This window comes from Tripterygium wilfordii, chromosome 15 (assembly GCF_013401445.1).
Source record: "Tripterygium wilfordii isolate XIE 37 chromosome 15, ASM1340144v1, whole genome shotgun sequence".
NCBI classification, from domain to species: domain Eukaryota; kingdom Viridiplantae; phylum Streptophyta; class Magnoliopsida; order Celastrales; family Celastraceae; genus Tripterygium; species Tripterygium wilfordii.
In genome coordinates, this window is record NC_052246.1 from 4,173,333 (window position 1) to 4,192,748 (window position 19,416).

Below are 19,416 nucleotides of genomic sequence, written 5' to 3' on the forward strand. Positions count from 1 at the left end.
TTATTTTTAAACAGGAAGAAAAGCAAACGATGCGTTTTGAGGGCCCATTGGGTCAAAAATATATTTCTTTCACACACGCTCTTGCACTTCTCCTTCAACTTTGCTGCCACGTACTACTTTCTCTGCAAACAATGAATGAGCTGGAGGGAGATTCCGTGTGTGGGATTCAAGCTGTATTCGAAATCCACTCTCTCTCTCTCTATCTCTCTATTTCTTTCCCCTTTCTCTTCACTTGCTCTGCTTCAATATGCCTATATATACCGCTTCGCTTCACCTGGTTTTCTCCACACCACAACCCAACTAGTTACTGACACTAGTAGACCAACCAGACTATAAACAAGAAGAAAATTTAGGAAGGATGTTTATCTTCTGGTTCTCATTTGCTTCAATTCTATTAATCTTCCTTCTCCATTCCCTTGTCAAATTCTTCAATCCCAACCCACGGAAACTCCCTCTTCCTCCTGGTTCCTTGGGTTGGCCTTACATCGGCGAGACCTTCCAACTCTACTCTCAAGACCCAAATGTATTCTTTGCCTCTAAACAACTCAGGTCCCTATATCAATCCCACTTCTTTCTCCTCTATTGAATTTTTCTTCATTAATTTTATCTGTCTAATGGTTTATTATATATGCTTCTTCTTTCTCGACAGGTATGGCTCCATCTTCAAAACCCACATCTTGGGATGTCCTTGCGTGATGATTTCGAGCCCGGAAGCAGCCAAATTCGTTCTTGTCACAAAAGCTAATCTCTTTAAGCCGACATTTCCAGCTAGTAAAGAGAGGATGCTAGGCAAGCAAGCCATCTTCTTCCACCAGGGAGACTACCATGCCAAGTTAAGGAAGCTTGTCCTTCGAGCTTTCATGCCCGAATCAATCAAGAACATAGTCGGAGACATAGAGTCCCTTGCCGTCGACTCCCTTAATTCTTTGGAAGGCAGATTGATCAACACTTTTCAAGAAATGAAAACAGTAAGAGAGAGCCCCAATCTCTCATTAAAAACAGAGCAAAACAGAACAGAACAGAACAGAACAGAACAGAACTACTCTGTTCTTTAAATTTTCAACTTTTCTTTTCTTCCCCTGTTTCTTACGTTGTCAATTTGATGCAGTATGCATTCAATGTTGCACTGCTCTCAATACTTGGCAAGGACGAAGTCCTGTACAGAGAAGATCTGAAGAAGTGCTACTACATTCTCGAGAAGGGATACAACTCCATGCCCATTAATCTTCCGGGAACACTCTTCCACAAATCAATGAAAGCAAGACAGGGACTTGCCCAGATCTTGGCCAAAATCCTGTCCAAAAGGAGACAGATGAAGCTCCAACACAACGACTTACTGGGATCTTTCATGGGTGATAAAGAAGACCTCACTGACCAACAGATAGCTGACAACATAATTGGAGTGATATTCGCCGCCCGTGACACCACAGCCAGTGTTTTGACATGGATTCTCAAGTACCTTGGAGAGAACCAGAGTGTTCTCCAAGCTGTCACTGTAAGAATTCCTCTTTCCCAGTTCAATTATTTAGATTTTTTGTATCTTCAAAGTGGGGACCTCGAAAATGATTGTTCCTGGCTTTTGGTTTTGGCTTCACAGGAAGAGCAAGAGAGTATAAGACAGAGTAAAGAGAAATTTCTGAGGTGGGAGGATACCAAGAAAATGCCAATGACTTCAAGGGTTATCCAAGAGACACTCAGAGTTGCTTCAATTTTATCTTTTACCTTCAGAGAGGCTGTTGAAGATGTTGAATATGAAGGTCAGCCAGTACTCAGTAATAATACAAAAATGATAAAAGAACTAGCAGTTGGGTATCCCAATTATCCCGTTATCCAAGTTGTTGAATTATACGCATATGATTGAATTCGTGAACTCCACACGATACACATGAAATCTCGTGCATATAATTCAACAGTGGGATAACTACGGATTCTTATCATAACTTATAGTAATATAAACCTATTGATTTCTCTGGTTTTTCTTTTTGTCTTTTCCAGAAAGATTTGTATAAACTGACCTTTATCAATGTGCATATCCAGGATATCTTATCCCAAAAGGGTGGAAAGTGTTACCCCTCTTCAGAAACATTCACCATAACCCGGAAATCTTCCCAGGTCCTGAAAAGTTTGATCCATCCAGATTTGAGGTAAAAGCTTTAATCATTATTTTTCTTGCTGAAATTTTCGTAGTTTAATTACTTGATTAAATGGGTGATTAATTAAATTAATATTGAACAGGTCTCTCCAAAACCCAATACATTTATGCCTTTTGGCAATGGGGTCCACTCATGCCCAGGAAATGAGTTAGCCAAGCTGGAGATTTCGGTTCTTCTCCACCACCTGACCACCAAGTACAGGTTGGTAAAACTTCAACTCAAGAAATAATTACTCCATTTTAACAGTTACCCAGGGTTGCCTTTTCTGGATGTGGGTGAAATTATATGGAATATCAGTTGCCAAATATGGAAATATATATATTTATTACATGCTGACAAGGGCAATTCTGATGCATATTTTTTTTTGTTTTTTTTTTTTGCAGGTGGTCTATGGTTGGTTCACATAATGGGATTCAGTATGGCCCTTTTGCTCTTCCCCAGAATGGCCTTCCCATCAAATTACACAGGAAGAAAGACTGATTACTTTCTAAATATAGAGAAAATGGATTGTCTACTTTCTTGAGAAGAGGAATAATGGCTTCCTTAGAGACAAAACAAAAAAGAAACAAAGAAATGAAGCCATGCAAGTGTACAGAAAAGTCTTCATATATACTTTTAGGATATTAATATCATAAGAGACCAAAATGATAAAATTTTTGTAACTAGATTTTCCCCCAGTTTATATCCTACTGCTTGTACTATTACAAACTCCCCCCAAGGGCAGGAGTGTTGAAACTTTCAATCAACATAAAGTTCTGTTATTTATTTATTTATTATTGTTTCTACTGTTTGCAAGAGAGGGGTTTAGAGTATCTGAAAACACCCAAACATTCACAATTCATGCTCTTTACAGAGGCTATATTAGTGTTAGAAAGTCCATCCCAAACACTACAAATCCACACGACTTTGTTTCTTGGGTTGTCGCCATTAGTTCTTATGCCCAGAAAATGCTTTGGTGGTGTGAGAGTGAATAAATCTTTGTTTATATGCCACTCAGTTGGATTTTACCAATTCGACGTGGGATAAGATCTAACAACGCGTTTCTGTTTTTATTTTGCGCTATAAGTAACCTATGATCATTAGTTCATTATACCTGTGACTAACATAGGAGAGTATTAACCCAAAGTCAAGTGCATGATCTATGCATTTATCATGAAATTTTATTGTATTAGTCATAGCTCATAGGTCTTTAGTCTAGTAAACCTAATGAAAAATTTTTACTCTTTTCAAAATCGAAATTTCATTCTATTATTGAAAACCATTGATGATTCGTACTATCTTCATTACTTTCTTCTTGGGGGAAAGAAAAACAAAGGGAGGAAAAAAGTCATAATTAACGGCTACAATATTTGACAAGAGAAACTCCATTGATATTCTGTAATTTTCACAAGAAAGTGAAGCATATATATAATTTTCAACATAGTTGAAATCGTGAAACGTGAACGAGGAGAAGAAGAAGACAGAGCTCGTGATTTAAGGTATGTCGTGTACGGTCATGTTGAAAGGAGAGTGATAGGAATCGGTCCGTATGAAGATGAAAAACGTTGGGAACTCGTCGGGAGAAGGCCCTAAAAACTCAAGAATAGAATAAAGTAATGATATATATATATATATATACATATATAATATTCAATCAATGAAAATCTGACAGCTCGGTTACATTGTTTGAATTTGGTCACTTGGAATTGTTCAATTACAAACATAACTTCCTTCCTGTCTCCTTCTGTGCCACGCAACACAATCTCCATCATCAATCTGTCAAGACTCCATCATCATCTGTCAATATTGAAATCCCACATCGGTTTTGTATAACTAAGTCGAGTGATTTATAAGCGAAAGCCAACTCCTTCCACATTAAAAACGTGTTTTCTAGGCGTAAGTATCAACGATGATGGCACCGTGAAAAGCATATTTGTGTGTACTCGTGATCCAAAACAAACAATATGTCAATGTGTTTGGGCTGATAATTTTAACATCCAAAGAATTGCATTGCGGCAGCTTTCTCCATTGGACTGTACATAAATAAAACCTTAGCAGATATTAATTTCTCGTAACCAAAGCACATGTGTCCTCCATTCCTTCTTTTGATGTGATCTTACCTGGGTTGATTATGATAGCTAATTAAAGCATGTTTTGTCACGTCATGAATCCTGCTAGCTGCTAGCGGGTTTACTTCTTCTCTTTCAGATCATCATCACCATCATCATCTACAAATTTGTTGGCAGGTTTCATTCATAGATGTCGAAATTCAGAAGATGATGGTCATCTGAAAGAGATTTCAACAGATACATATATACATACATACATACATACATACATATATATATGTATGGTTCATGAATTTGCAATCAAAGATCTTTTAATACCCAATGACATCCCAACAGCCAGCCAGTTTTTCTGACTATGAACAACCCAAAATGCATTATAATTCAATACTCTGCTTTCCTTTGTTGACTTTCTTTTTTAAACAAGTATAAAGAGTTTCAAAAAGCATGGGTGGACTTCATGGTGCCAGATGTTAACTCATTTTAAGGAAGTTGACAAATCTAATCCCTCTCCCCATGTTTTATAATACTAGCAACGATGAATTTTGTTTGATTTGCATGTGATGTGAACCAACATTGTCAACCATTTACAACCTGTTCCCCCTGTTTTGTGTTAATAATAGATAACTAGAGAGTTTGGTTATCTCTCCGTACTTAGGGTCTACAATGCCCTAGGTCGGGAGTTCAAACCAACTGGTTGAATATTGATTCCGTGGGTTGTCCACTTCTAGAGTCTTACCCGCATGGGTTTCAACCTAGTCTTATCTGTTGCTAGCGTGGTGCGAGCTATTCTGGTGGTCCGAAGTTTATGCCCACTCAGATGTTCAAAGGATATGTTGCGCTGGGTACTTCCTCGATTATCAAAATAAAATCTTGATTCCTTGAGCTTATCCTACTTTCGAACCCCTACCCGCATAAGTTTTAACCTAGTCTTACATGTCCTCAGCATGGTGCGAACTATTCTATTTGCCCAAAACTTACGTCCACTCAGCAATCCGACGGATATGTTTGGCTGGTGATTTCTCGGTTATCGAAAAAAAGAGAGAGCTTTTCTTGCTCTACCTGATCACCATCACTCAAGAAGTTGTGTGGTGTGAAATCAATTACTATTTCTTGCCAACGTTTTTGAAGATAGATCACTCAACATGTTTTGCTTTTACAATTTTTATAACCAACTATGAACACCTCAGCATTGCTTCAAGGAAATCATTGTTTCTATGGTTCTTGTCAATGGGTTTTTGAAAACAAGGAGGAACTGGAACCAAACACTCAAATCCTTCATAAGCAGAAAGTTGACTTGAGATTTTTATTTTAGACTAAACACATCTCACTGACACCAAACCAATATGCATGGAAACTACTAATCATCATTAAAATACCATAAACAAAAAATATTCATTGACTAACAAACTTTTTAACCAGTCACCTATGCCATGGCAAAATCAACTATTCCATATTTCATCAGAAGCAGTGTACATTCACAAAGAAATCAGTATTGGTTTCAGTAGAGCAATGTATTCAAATTACATAACAAGAAGCAATCTTTGAACTTTGAATTGTGTACAACACTTGCAGTCTCTTATACGTTCTTTTACTCGAAGAACGGCTTTTTGAGCATCTGTACATCGCTAGAACCTACGTTCATAACATCCTTCCAGATGGACTTCAAAATATCAAGCAATTTACAAGCCTGATTCAGTGTGTCCCACAATTAAATCCTGTTTCTCACCTGCTAAATGACAGGATAAGGTTCAGCTTGAAAAAAAGCTCAGCCATTTAGAATACTGATAGCTAGTTCATCCACCGAGTATGTGGCTTCAAAGCCAACATTCAGGTTAGCTCACTCTCATATATGATCTTATCCCATTTTTCCTTCGAATGCATGGCCAACTGTAAGAGATAACATATCTCACATCTTCTCAAGACATCATTCCTTCGTTTCTTTGGCACTTCACTCCTGGTTTGCATGACATGTTTTTGTTCCTAGTCCAAGTATAAACGAAGCAGGATTAGAACTCTCCTTAAATATGAAGAACAAAGAACATCAAATGAATCCCATTTGGATGCCCAACTACGCTAGCCATACAACCTTATCATCTAAGTAAACAAAGGATAGATTTTTATTTAGTTTGACAACCGCACTGGAGCAGAAGATTTGCATTTTTCAAATTACCAGTGGAAGCCAGTTCAAATCTCACAAAAAGATTCTATAGAAAAGAATAGCATTCTGTCTGAGACAAAAATGAAACGTTGAGCAAAATGCAGCAGTGATGTGTTCAGAAGTAGCCAAGGGTGTTTCCCAATCCTGGTCCTGTAAGGAAAACCCAATGTCGGTGTAAGATGCATGTATAGCAAGAATCACACAGTCAAGGAAATACTTATCAACCAAACTGCTGCAAAAGCAATTGCATAAATTGTACAATATAGATGATTCGCTGTTTCATGTTTCTGGTAAACCTCAATTTATCATCTTCTATCCTAAACGGCAAACTGATTAATTTAACTGCAAAAGTTAAGCAGGATCTACCAGACACCTCTTTGAGCTCTGGTTTATTTCATCATAGTCAATACATAAAAGCTTTATCAATATGAATGGAGTCTTGGGTTTATTCCACAAATTTTCACTAAAACAGGAACATTTATTATCTATAATCTTCTAAACTAATTAGCAAAAGAACTGTATCCACCACATATTGCTAGTGTCAGCTACAATCTCATCTTAGCACGTACGGTCTTCAGCTTTGATTAATATTCACACACACAAAAGGCAAACAACCTGCCTCTTCTTCTTTTCTCACCTCTTCCACTTATCACTTCCTCTTCCAGTGATGTTCTAAACAAGATAAAAAGATCTATCATATTTTCGTTCATTATTCCTAAATGCTGTTCAAGTATCAGCAATGCTACTTATAAACAAGAGACAGAAGAAAGAAAGAGTCTTTTAAAAATTGAAATAATAATCAGGGAAAGTTTATACCATACCCCGGCCCCAGCATACCTATGGCGTATTGCAAATATGGATGATGAACAATCCAAATCCAGGACTCCCTAAAGGTTTTGATGCTAATTACTTTCATTGAATTTCAGAGAGCAACTACAGCACTATATCTACAAAGACTCAACACTCGAATTACAACGGTCACTGAGCAAGACAGAGACCAGAAACATCAGAATAAAATAAGTCTTGACACAAATACAAGTATACAAAACTAGTTGTTGGGAGATGAAGTGGATATGTACTAGTGGGCTGAATGGACTTGGGCTTGGGCTGGAGAGAACAAGCATTCTCTTTACTCTCGGCCTCATTATCCCAAAACTGCAACTAAATCCAGAGAGTTTAGCAAAAATGGGAACCAAGTATAGGTTTTAGGTTTTGAGAGAGGATCCCACTTTTTTAATAAGGAGTGGTAAGAAGAGTAGCTTGTCAAGGTTTTGCTGCTTCCATAAGGAGATATTGATCCACATACGACAAAATCCTTTAGGCAATACTGTTAGGTGTACCACCGGCAGAAAGAGTGGAAGTTACTCAGTAAACTAGACATCAATAACTGCATTTAAATTCTTAAGCAAGAGAGAGCAATTTGGAGGATAATAAATATGCTAAATACATGCAACTGTCTATATAACAATGTTACTGCTTAAGTAAGTTTGGTTTATGCCAAAAACTCTGCCATTGCATGCAGCCGCAAAATCAATGCACTACAATAGGAAGTAAATCCTCAAAAGCTAAAATAACTACAGTGAAACATAGATGTTGCCATGGTTAGAGTGGTGTTTCTGCAGTCAATGGCAAGCAATTGGCTTCGAGGAAGAAGGCTTTTCAAGAGGAGACTGATTGCACTTTGAGCAATAACCTTGTGATTCCAGGAACTTACCTTTCTTGCGCGAGGCTATTTACCTTCTTATTTTCTTTGTGCTCTTCCAGAGCACTCATAAGAATATTTGCATACGAAGTGTACACTGATGCCAGCACAACAGCCCTAATCCTTCCTTTGGGCGGATTACTAAACCCATAAAGAAGTGTGCACTAATTCTAATTCTGTTTGAAACATATTACTTCAGTCCAAAGAACCATTGCCTAAAATTACCATCCCTAGGCTTAGATCCATTCAAGGTTTCAGGATTCAAAAAAATTCTATCACACACATTGATTTCTTAACACAGTAAGCACAACATCCAAGGAACACACATTAAGTTCTTAAGCCTTCAAAATATAGTATTTAATGTTCTGAACATGTATTGAAGACAGTAAACTTGAATTACCTAAACAAAAAGCTGGTGATAGAATTTTTGATTCGAATTCGATGAAGAAAGGGAAACAAAAGAAGGAAAGAAACACTGAATCTCAAGAGAATGTAACAGAACAAAAGCATCTTCATGACTATGTCTTTGCGGTAAGAAGGCAAGTGATAGTAAGCAATGTAGAACTCAACTTATTATTTCGATTGCATAGACTGATCCAGTAAAATTAACAACTTCACAACCATATCCATAAAAAAAAATAAAGAAAAAATGCCATAGATGCAAACCCAATACCAGCAGTATTACCGGATCTCTAAATTACCCAACCAGCTCATTGAGAAGAAGCAGAGAATTGACTGAAGTTAAAAAAAAAAACAAAAAAAGTTACCATGGTAAGCCCCAGTAGGTAGCAGTCCAGTCTTTCGAATAAAGTTCCTTCTTTTGAAAGCAAAGAGGAGTGGCCGTGGCGAATGGCGATGGCTACTTTAGAATGCAGCAATCTCAGTATGCTCAGACATTGACAGAATTAGTGCCCTGTCTTCTGGAGTTCTCAACGAAGCTGCCGGATCCCGGAAGAGTCCAGAGAAGTTAAGGGGGACCGTTCCAAGTCCCACCCCAATCCCGTCAGAATATACGGACAGTGAATATTGAAGATGAAATCCAGTAGATGACTACATTGACGAGAAAATCAAAGCGAATCACGTTTAAAACCTGCAACGAAAATAACGTTTCAAAATATTTTCTTTACTAGGAAAATTTAAAAAGAAGTATAATTATAATAAAACTAAAAATTCTTGTGGAAATTTACATAATAGATTCTAGCATATAGCCTTACCTAAAAATAGTTAAATAATGATATCTTAGAAATATAATTGCAGTTATATTGAACGAAGAAATTATAATTGCTTAAAAAAACAAATATAAATACAATTATCCTTCTAAAAATTCAAATTCGTATGTATATATAAAGCTGTTTGTCTTTTTCTAATGAATTTTTCTTCTCAAAAAAAAAAATTCATATATATATATAAATAAATAAAATAATCCTTTCTTATTTAGTTTTTACGGCTCTGTTGCCTTCCTCTGTTCAGCAACACTTGCCCCTCTCTCTCTCTCTGAGTCTCTGTTAGTCTGTACCCGTCAAAAAAAGGAACCAATTTTCAGTCTTTCCAGATCAAATCTAAGCGTTGATGCTCCAAAATTCGACTCCAAAACCCTAAAAAGAGATAACCCAGATCGAGAATCGAAAGAATGGAGCAATTAAAAACGATTGGGAGAGAGCTGGCGATGGGGTCGCAGGGGGGCTTCGGTCAATCCAAGGAGTTCAGGGATCTGGTTAAGTCGATCGGCGAGGCCCGCTCCAAGGCAGAGGAGGATCGAATTGTCCTCCACGAGATCGACACTCTCAAGCGCCGCATCTCCGAGCCCGACATCCCAAAGCGCAAGATGAAGGAGTACATCATCCGCCTCGTCTACATCGAGATGCTTGGCCACGACGCCTCGTTCGGCTATATCCATGCCGTTAAGATGACTCACGACGACAATCTACCCCTCAAGCGAACTGGATACCTCGCTGTCACTCTCTTCTTGAACGAGGACCACGACCTTATCATTCTCATTGTCAATACCATACAGAAGGACCTCAAATCCGACAATTACCTTGTAGTTTGTGCAGCTCTTAATGCTGTGTGCAAGCTCATCAACGAGGAGACCATCCCCGCCGTGCTCCCCCAGGTGGTGGAGCTCCTCAGCCACCCCAAGGACGCTGTCAGAAAGAAGGCAATCATGGCTCTCCATAGATTCTACCGCAAATCACCCTTCTCTGTCTCCCATCTTCTATCCAATTTCCGCATGGTAGGTCAGCCTTATACACATCTTTGATGAATTCCAAGTAAAACAATATTCTTTTTTGGTTAGTATTTTCTTCCTAATTCTATGGTGAATGAAATTGCAGAAGCTTTCTGACAATGATCCCGGTGTCATGGGTGCAACCCTCTGCCCTCTCTTTGATCTTATCACCATTGATGTGAATTCTTACAAGGACCTAGTGGCCAGCTTTGTCAGCATTCTCAAACAAGTAGCTGAGCGGAGATTGCCAAAGGCTTACGATTATCATCAGATGCCAGCTCCATTCATTCAGGCATGCCCCTTCGTATTTGCATAAATGCTAGTGAAACACTTGCTTTGCTAGTCAAATTTGTTGACGCTGCTTCTTTGTTAGTCTTTATATCTGTTCTGGATTATGGTTCACTCATATATTAGTCTAATTATGCAGATCAGGCTGCTGAAAATTCTGGCATTGCTTGGCAGTGGTGACAAGCGGGCTAGTGAGCAAATGTATACTGTTGTGGGTGACTTATTTAGAAAGTGTGATTCCTCAAGTAATATAGGAAATGCTGTTCTTTACGAGTGCATTTGCTGTGTTTCTTCCGTACATCCCAATCCTGAGCTATTAAAGTCTGCCGCAGATGTAATATCTAGATTTTTGAAGGTTGTCCTCTTAGTATCTTGTAGTACAACTTGAACAAACTTATGTTATTGAAGTCTGATAATGTGGCTTTTATCTTTATTTCCTTGTAACTTGTGTTATTAATCGGTGTTGGCAGAGTGACAGCCATAATCTTAAATACATGGGCATTGATGCCCTTGGACGACTGATAAAAATAAGTCCAGAGATTGCTGAGCAACACCAACTGGCTGTAATTGACTGCTTAGAGGTAAGATATCATTCTTGAGGCTTTCAGTTCTATGGATTTCCATAACTGATTATGTTCTTTTACTTTTACTTGGTAAGTATGTCTTGACCAATTACGATGAACTACTAGAGAATGGTTTCTTTTTTCTCCTTACAAATTTAGGATCTATTCACCACCACTATATCTCATCTAGTAGATTGTCGGTTGTCAAAATACCCTTGATACCTCCTTAACAGAAGAAGGCAACCCTTGTTGTAGTTGCGATGCTAAACTAACAGTGTATAGAAAACTCTCTAATCTATAGCCCTCCCTATCTTCCAGTCAAGGAAGGGAAAAAAAAAAGTTTATAGCCTCCCTCTGGAAATCAATGTTTCAATGAACCCTTTGCAAATTAAATCTTGTGTTCCCAGCGTGAGTGTGAAGAGTTGGGAATTGGATTCTTAAAGAGACAAGCCAAACCAAGTGCCTCGAAGTCACTGAGTTACCCTTGCCAACAACAAAGGAAACGAAAACCATTCCAAACGTCCATTTTTTTGTCACTCGTTTCTTACTCCTGATAATGTGCTTTACCAAAGGTTGGCCTAAACCTTTCTATTTTGTTCAATACTATTCCTATTTCCTTGCATACTTGTTCTTACATCTGTAGTTGCATGCTAATCATGGCTGGCGCTGATGCAGGATCCAGATGATACTCTAAAGCGAAAAACTTTTGAACTTCTATACAAAATGACCAAGTCCTCCAATGTAGAAGTGATTGTTGATCGGATGATTGATTACATCATTAGCATTAACGATAATCATTACAAAACGGAAATAGCATCTAGATGTGTTGAACTTGCCGAGCAATTTGCACCAAGTAACCAATGGTTTATCCAGGTATATAGAATATTTCTTTTTCTTTTCTCATTGTTTATTTAACTTAATTTGGTTGTTGATCACCTGCACTTTCAGTGTTTTCCATTCCTGATGCTTGTTTACTCCACAGGCCATGAACAAGGTTTTTGAGCATGCAGGAGATCTAGTTAATATTAAGGTGGCACATAACTTGATGCGTTTAATTGCTGAGGGATTTGGAGAGGATGATGACACTGCAGATAGTCAACTGAGATCATCTGCTGTATGTGGATCTAATAATTGCTCTTGGTTTACCTTGAATATGTCTGTATATGCTTGTGAACTGATTTTCAATACCCTTATAAATGAAACATTGCAAGGGATTGGATCCATCAAAATGATTACTTCTAAATGCATCTGAACTCCTTCATCCAACTGCATTAAGAAATCCTTCATCCTTCAGACCTTCACTCATCTGGAAAAAAGAACCTAGGATGGATTAGTTGAATGTTGCAAGCGGTATTTTTTTGTTAAATATAGCTTCCTTAGAGGTTAAAAGGCCTTTTTCTTAATATGCTTTACTGGGTTTTATCTTTGTAACTTTGTTCCTACTTGTTACAATTGCTAATTCTTATCTCTTATATAGAGGATCAGTGACATTTTGAAAATTGGAAGAGAAAGCCTTTCAACTCTCTTATTTCAAAAGTACGTTACGAAAAAAAGCATCTGAAAGAGGTGTTAGAATATGTATAAATGATGTGAAATGCCCGAACCCAACAAGTTAACTTATTGGGTTGAATGGCAAAACAACTAATCTTAACAAGAGGAAAACCATCTTTTAGAGTTTAGATGGTGACTGTTGCATCAACTTTTCTCTTGTTCTTTCTCTTACCTTCTTTTAATTATTTTGTGGTGCAGGTGGAGTCATACTTGAGCATTATTGGCGAGCCAAAACTTCCTTCTGTGTTTCTTCAAGTATATTTCAATTTATCTTCTGTTCTTTAGTCAGCTCATTTTTCTCCATTAAAAAATTGTTGAAACAAGGGGACACTGATAGTTATCTTAATGATCAATTTTCATTACAGGTTATTTGTTGGGTATTGGGGGAGTATGGTACTGCTGATGGAAAGTTTTCTGCATCATATATCAGTGGGAAATTGTGTGATGTGGCAGAGTCATATTCAAATGATGAAATTGTTAAGGTATACTTCAAATATTAATAATATTTATCCACAGCAGGTGTTACGTTTTCATTGGCAAGCTTATTTTCCAATGCATAATATATGGTTTGAAGTTGATTTTGATCTTTCATTAGATTGCATGGCATAATTGCCGTATATTTATGTTCTACGCATTAAAAATAAAAGGCTTAAATTATGTTCTAAGTGTTTTTTTTACTCGTTTGTATTAAGACGTTCCAAAAGTAGGAATGCTATTTTATGTATGCTTATGTAGTTATGCCATGTCCTTGCTCCTTGATTCGGAAAAAACAGGTCATGAGTGAATTAATGCACAAATTTACAATTTCTTTAGGCTATCTATTATTGATTTGCGCAAATGAAAATCCTTGCGTATCATTTTGAATGGACCTATTACCCACCTGTCTGCTGTCTATGAGCTGTGCAGACCATAGTTTCATTGAAGAAAGGGACTCGATTGAGCGAAGCATTAAAAATTTTTCTAGTTAGCAATGATGGATATTTAAGTGCCTTAAGAATGGTGCATACTTAATTGTAGTATTGTACATAATGGATCTCTTTTCTTCTCTTCAAACTGGCATGGGTGATGGGTGTCATCTTATTTCTTGTTGAAAGCACTTTTAATTTGTCTTTATGGTCATTTTCATGCTGCCTGGCTGAACTTGAGGGAATTTTCTGTACTGTTGGTTCCCAATTTTTCTCTCTTCCAGTTGCTTTTGGATGTTCTTCATTTCACGAAAGCAATCACTTAATACATGATGAGTGACAAATTTTGAAGACAATCAAAATCTAATATGGGTAATGAATCGTTTAGCCAAAATAATGAGGACTGGTAAAAAACGTGATGAGTGAAGAAGCACCATAGTTCCCATTTATAGGAACAATGGCAGTCTTCAGAGTTGTAACAACTATCAAGGATTCAATCATATAAGGAACATGATGAGACTCTTTCCAACTCTAGGAAAGAGTTCTTGAATGAGGGGTTTTAGAAGGTTTAAAATGACCAATTTGGTTTTATGCTGGTTGGTCCACTGCTAAAGTTATATTCATGTTAAGGAGCTTTATAGGGAAGTATAGAAATAGATAAAGACCTTTATGTGGTGTGTATTGATTTGGAGAAAGTTTGTGACAATTCCTATGGAAATGTGTCAGGTATGAAACATCCCTTATCCTAAAGGCTCAAGTTGATGGGAACTATTATACTTTTATCACTCAACTATTACATTAACACATGTGAGCTGGGTTCACTCCTAACTAGGGAGGCCAACATGGGAATTCCTGAAATGCTTAATTTTTAAGTTGGAGGTGTCACGTTTTACCCCTGGACCAGATGCTAGTCATGGGTTGTTATGCCATGGGAAACACCATTTATGCCCAAATGCCAAGTGGATGCCTGGAATCCCTTTTATCATACCCCACAACTGAGCAGTCCACTTGCAATGTAGTGATTTGGCCGACACTTTCCTCATCTTTCTTGCATAAGAAATATCTGTCCATGAGCACATGGCCTTGCTGAAGATTGTCTAGTGTCAAGATCCTTTGCCAAGCTGCTTCCCAGAGGAAGAAAGCCACCCCTACAGACCTCTGCTGGAGCAAGTGTTCGCCAAATGGCCCTCTAGTGGAAATTAATATCTCAAATACAGTCACACTTACTTCTTAACACTTTAAAGTAGCTTTTGCTTTTAAATATACCACCTTTTACTTCCTTCCATCTAAGAAAGCCCTGCCCTTTCTCCAGATACCATATGCCTTGCCTCGTTTAATGTTTTGTAAATCTCAACAAAAGTATCAAGCTCCCAGTGCCTATTAAACTCAACAAACCAAATCTGCTCTCCATTGAATAACCCCTCTTAGATATCAATTTTGGCTTCTTTGTTCCTAAGAGAATTCACGTGATGGACTCCTACTAATTTAACCAACCCAAAATATTTTAGGTGAAAGTTTTATGATTTCAAATGGACATAGGCCAAAGTGTTATTAGAGGTTGTCCATTTGCAAGTTCTCGTGAAACTGATGCATGTTTTGTACAACATTTACTATACTGTGGCTGTGATTATTGTCTTCATGAGTCTCATACTTTTTAGTTTTTATGTGGGAGACACTTTCATGGATGGTTTAGATTTTACATTCGGTAAGATAGATATATCAATGCATGGGATGAGGTTCCATGTAGTCTTGGTATGATGGTATCTCTAACAGCGTAGTTGTTTCTGATGAAATTTCAGATGCTTGATTATTTTGTTTTTTGTATTTTGGCAATATTTCATTTGGGGGGGGGGGGGATCTCAATTAGGCTATTCGCTATATGATCATCTTGGGGACTGCTTGAATGCTTTTGAATCTCTCTGTCTTCCCTCTCTCTCACTCTCCAAAACAGTAATATGATTGCTTGCTTGTTTTTGAAGGCATATGCAGTTACAGCACTTATGAAGATATATGCGTTTGAAATAGCTGCAGGAAGGAATGTGGATATGCTTCCTGAGGTAGATTTTGAAGTTTTTATGCACAAATTTCTTTCTTTAATCAGTATCTGCCCTGTTAGTATATAATACACCTGTTATCCAATAGGAACTCTGTTCCCAACCATTGGTAGACGAGGCCGGATTTCTGTTTCTATAATATTTATTGGTGAATCCTTGATATCTTAAATTTCTTGCCCTTGGTAATATCAGGCATTTTTTTCCTAGAAGGTAAGCTAATAAAAAGTACAATGAGGGGCACCAAGGGGGTTGTGTTCACGGATAAAGTTAGACGGGATATAGTTTTTCTCTAGCTGTTTTATTTACTTTGTTACACTTTCCTGGGCATGCTGCATTTTATGAACTAAAATTAATGATGACAAACAAATTTGTTGGCCCCTAGGCCATCTGGACTTTAGCATGATTGAAAGGACTAATAAAAGAGCCTTAAAAACTCATTTACCTGTGGTAAAATGCTACTCAGGGAGGATTGCTGAAGAGAGCTTGTGATTTGTTAATGAGGCGAACTTATTTGAACTTAGGCTGTCATTGGATTTACACGTTTTACTTGTATTTTTTTTAGTTCTCCTTACACATATAAGATCAGTATATTATTGCCTAGATATTCTTGAAAAAAGCCGCTTCTATCTAATTTACATGTATGTCCCTTAACTCTTCTCAAGCATAATAGTATCTATTTACAATGCATTTTCTTTTTCATAGATATGTTTTAAATTTGTTGTCTCTTTCTTCTCTTTCTCAGTGTCAATCTTTATTAGAAGAACTGTCAGCTTCTCACTCAACAGACTTGCAGCATCGTGCTTATGAACTCCAAGCAATAATTGGCTTAGATGCTCATGCTGTTGAAAGTATACTTCCATCAGATGCAAGTTGTGAGGACATTGAGGTCAGTTTTCACTTTCGCACCATTTGTTCATGTGTAATTTGATTCCACTGTGGAGACTGATGAGAAATACATAGCCCATAGAAACTGCCATTTAAGAAAGCTTTTATGATTTAAATATAGTTTGAGAGCTTTTGGAGCTTAACCAGTTCCTTTACTTACTACATGATCTAGAAATTGACATTTAATGTGTTTCTCCTGTTAAATTGAGGGATCTTTATTTCATCCAAAAATAAATTATAGTTTTATTTGGCATTTTAAGAGTTCAATTTCTTGATTCATTATATTATGCCCCAATGTCAAAAAATTTTCTGACCTTGTTGTTATGCAATCAACAGAAAAAACCCCTTAACTATTTTCTAACTATTTTATGCTTTCTGAAAGTATAAGTAATGCAATCCTAGCCTCCTAGGTTTTGAGAGGTAAATATTTACATGTTTTCTCATACAATCAGTCTTTTGTTCTAATTCAATACTTATTTTCCCATTTAAAAAAAAAAACTCAATCTTTCATTAAGTTTTCATATTTTTGTTCTGCATTAATGGGCATTATTATAAATGGCTTGTTAAAAATCTAATTCAAGATACTGGCCTTTGCGAGTCAAGAGTTGGATTTTGTGTTATCTTAAGACACTATCGAAGTACATTTAATGCCAGTATAGTCTTCATTGTTGATAAGAAGATTGATTTATAAATTAATAGGAATGCTGTAGTACTCCTACATTATTTGAATCTTTAGTTACTTGTAATACATAGGGAAGGATTTGAGGTGTCCCTTCGGGGCCATCTGATAAAAAGGGAAGGTATTGAGGTTACTCCAATGGTACCAGGCCCACTGATGTTAAATTTCTTGATGTTCATTACTTGGCATCTCTGCTAGTATCTTGGGATGCTGCTCTTTATTGGTTCTGTTTGGAGTTTGGCTATTGCTCATATTGGGTTTCATATCTCTTGCCCCTTCAGTATTGTTGTGCTTTTTTTTTTTTAAACTGCAACTAGTACCTGCCCGATTTACTAGGAGAAGGAATGCTTTTGCTTTGAGGGTGACAAATATTTTGATGTATTAAATATGCTCAGCATTTCAAGTCTTCTCAGTTTCTGGCAGACAATTTCTTTGTTTAGTTCTCTTTTTGCCCTTGCATTGGTGGTCTCGCTTTATTGTACTTGATGTTGCTGTTATTCTTATTGTTTTTGTTGTTGTTGATGTTAATTATGTTCTGAAATGCTAACATGTTAGTAGCTGTGTCGCAGATTGATAAGAGCCTTGCTTTCCTTAATAGTTATGTGCATCAGTCGCTAGAAAAAGGAGCACAACCCTATATTCCTGAAAATGAACGTTCCATAATGTTAAACATCGGCAACTTTAGAAATCAAGACCACAATGAGGCTTCTCATGGTCTTAAGTTCGAGGCCTATGAACTTCCAAAGTCATCAGTTCCGTCAATGGTTCCTCCAGTTTCACTTGCATCCTCTACTGATCTGGTTCCAGTGCCTGAGCCATCTTATTACAGGGAGACCCAACAGGCAGCATCAGTACCATCAGTTTCTGATGTGGGATCCTCTGAAGTCAAGCTACGACTTGATGGTGTTCAAAAGAAGTGGGGTAGGCCCACTTACTCCTCTTCCAGCTCCACTTCAGATTCTGCTTCACAGAAAACAGTAAATGGCGTAACTCATGTTGATCCAACAAGCTCTGTGAATGCGAAAACACGTGATACCTCTATTGATTCAAAGAAGCAGCAGGTTGAAATTTCTCCAGAAAAACAGAAGTTTGCCCAATCACTCTTTGGAGGTGCATCAAAAACTGAGAGGAGAGCATCTTCAACTGGCCATAAAGGTACAAAAACTAGCAGCTATACTGGAGAGAGGTCTCAGGTATCCAAGGCAGCAACCACATCTAGTGGTGAAACTGCAACTGAAAAGACAATTCCTATTCAACCTCCTCCAGACTTGCTCGACTTAGGTGAGACAACGGTCTCTGGTGGCGCTCCATCAGTGGATCCATTTAAGGAATTGGAGGGGCTGCTCGACTCGACCCAAGTTACTTCAACTTCTAATCAGGGCAATGTTGGCTCTGCTAAAGCTCCTGATTTTATGTCCCTATATGCGGAGGGACCTGGAAGTGTGCAGAGCGGAGATACAGCATATTCATTAGCAACTAATAGCAATGATAACCTTTTATCCGGATTGTCAAGTGCCACCCTCGAAAGTTCTCCTGAAGCAACAGTTACACATGCTACACAATTTACGAAGGGCCCAAACCTTAAAGATGCACTGGAAAAGGATTCGCTCGTAAGGCAGATGGGTGTGACGCCATTGAGTCAAAATCCCAACTTGTTTAAAGATCTCCTCGGATAAAACTGTTACCTGGAAAACTTTCACTAGTATCATTGACGCTAAATGTTATGTGATCTAGTTCTGGCTTCAGGGAGTGAAATCTGGTTATTTATTGCCATGAATGCGATGATTACAATGTGGTAGTCAGAACTGAAGGCCCTTCAGGACGGATTAAACCGACCCTGAACGTTCTGGATTCGAGTGGGAGATATGTAGCTTGTTGCAGGATGTAAGCATAGATAAAATTGGTGTTCCCTTGAGAGATTCAGTGCTGAGTTTATTTTCTTGGTGCTTGTTATAGTCTCCTCCTTGGTTTAGGTTGGCTGGATATGAATTCATTGGTTGAGTAAGTGCATGTTTGATATCTCGGTACAATAATGGCTGTATTTTCTTGCATCAACCGTTACCATTGATTGTGAAGTTGAGCTAGGGAACGGGTCCTTAATAAAGGGGAGTAGCCTGCCTCAGTTTGTGGTATTACTATTTTTTTTTCATTAAAACTAGTCGGGAGTCCGAGCAATGCACGATAAGTCTTGATGCAATTTGTT

At 37.7% G+C, this 19,416-nt stretch overlaps 2 protein-coding genes and 1 long non-coding RNA gene across 4 annotated transcripts; 2 read left to right on the plus strand and 1 right to left on the minus strand.

The window, feature by feature from the left end:
* The first annotated feature begins 157 nt into the window (after window positions 1-157).
* Window positions 158-2,922, plus strand: LOC120015865 (abscisic acid 8'-hydroxylase CYP707A2). Its single transcript, XM_038868353.1, has 7 exons — window positions 158-549; window positions 650-968; window positions 1,109-1,495; window positions 1,598-1,757; window positions 2,038-2,144; window positions 2,236-2,354; window positions 2,537-2,922. Exons 1-7 carry the CDS (start codon window positions 359-361, stop codon window positions 2,631-2,633), a joined length of 1,380 nt encoding a protein of 459 aa, XP_038724281.1. The 5' UTR covers window positions 158-358; the 3' UTR covers window positions 2,634-2,922.
* A 2,660-nt stretch (window positions 2,923-5,582) lies between these two features.
* Window positions 5,583-9,144, minus strand: LOC120016486. Of its 2 annotated transcripts, XR_005471991.1 has the most exons (3): window positions 8,829-9,144; window positions 6,372-6,509; window positions 5,583-6,181 (listed from the first exon to the last, which is right to left on the minus strand). It is a non-coding gene; the product is annotated as an uncharacterized LOC120016486 (long non-coding RNA). The 2 variants fall into 2 exon arrangements; XR_005471990.1 differs by lacking the exon at window positions 5,583-6,181 and having other exon boundaries at window positions 6,371-6,509.
* Window positions 9,145-9,515: 371 nt separating this feature from the next.
* Window positions 9,516-19,346, plus strand: LOC120016574 (AP-4 complex subunit epsilon-like). Its single transcript, XM_038869410.1, has 11 exons — window positions 9,516-10,294; window positions 10,395-10,580; window positions 10,716-10,931; window positions 11,047-11,157; window positions 11,815-12,012; window positions 12,122-12,253; window positions 12,889-12,945; window positions 13,056-13,172; window positions 15,575-15,652; window positions 16,392-16,535; window positions 17,783-19,346. Exons 1-11 carry the CDS (start codon window positions 9,692-9,694, stop codon window positions 18,887-18,889), a joined length of 2,949 nt encoding a protein of 982 aa, XP_038725338.1. The 5' UTR covers window positions 9,516-9,691; the 3' UTR covers window positions 18,890-19,346.
* Window positions 19,347-19,416: the final 70 nt, after the last annotated feature.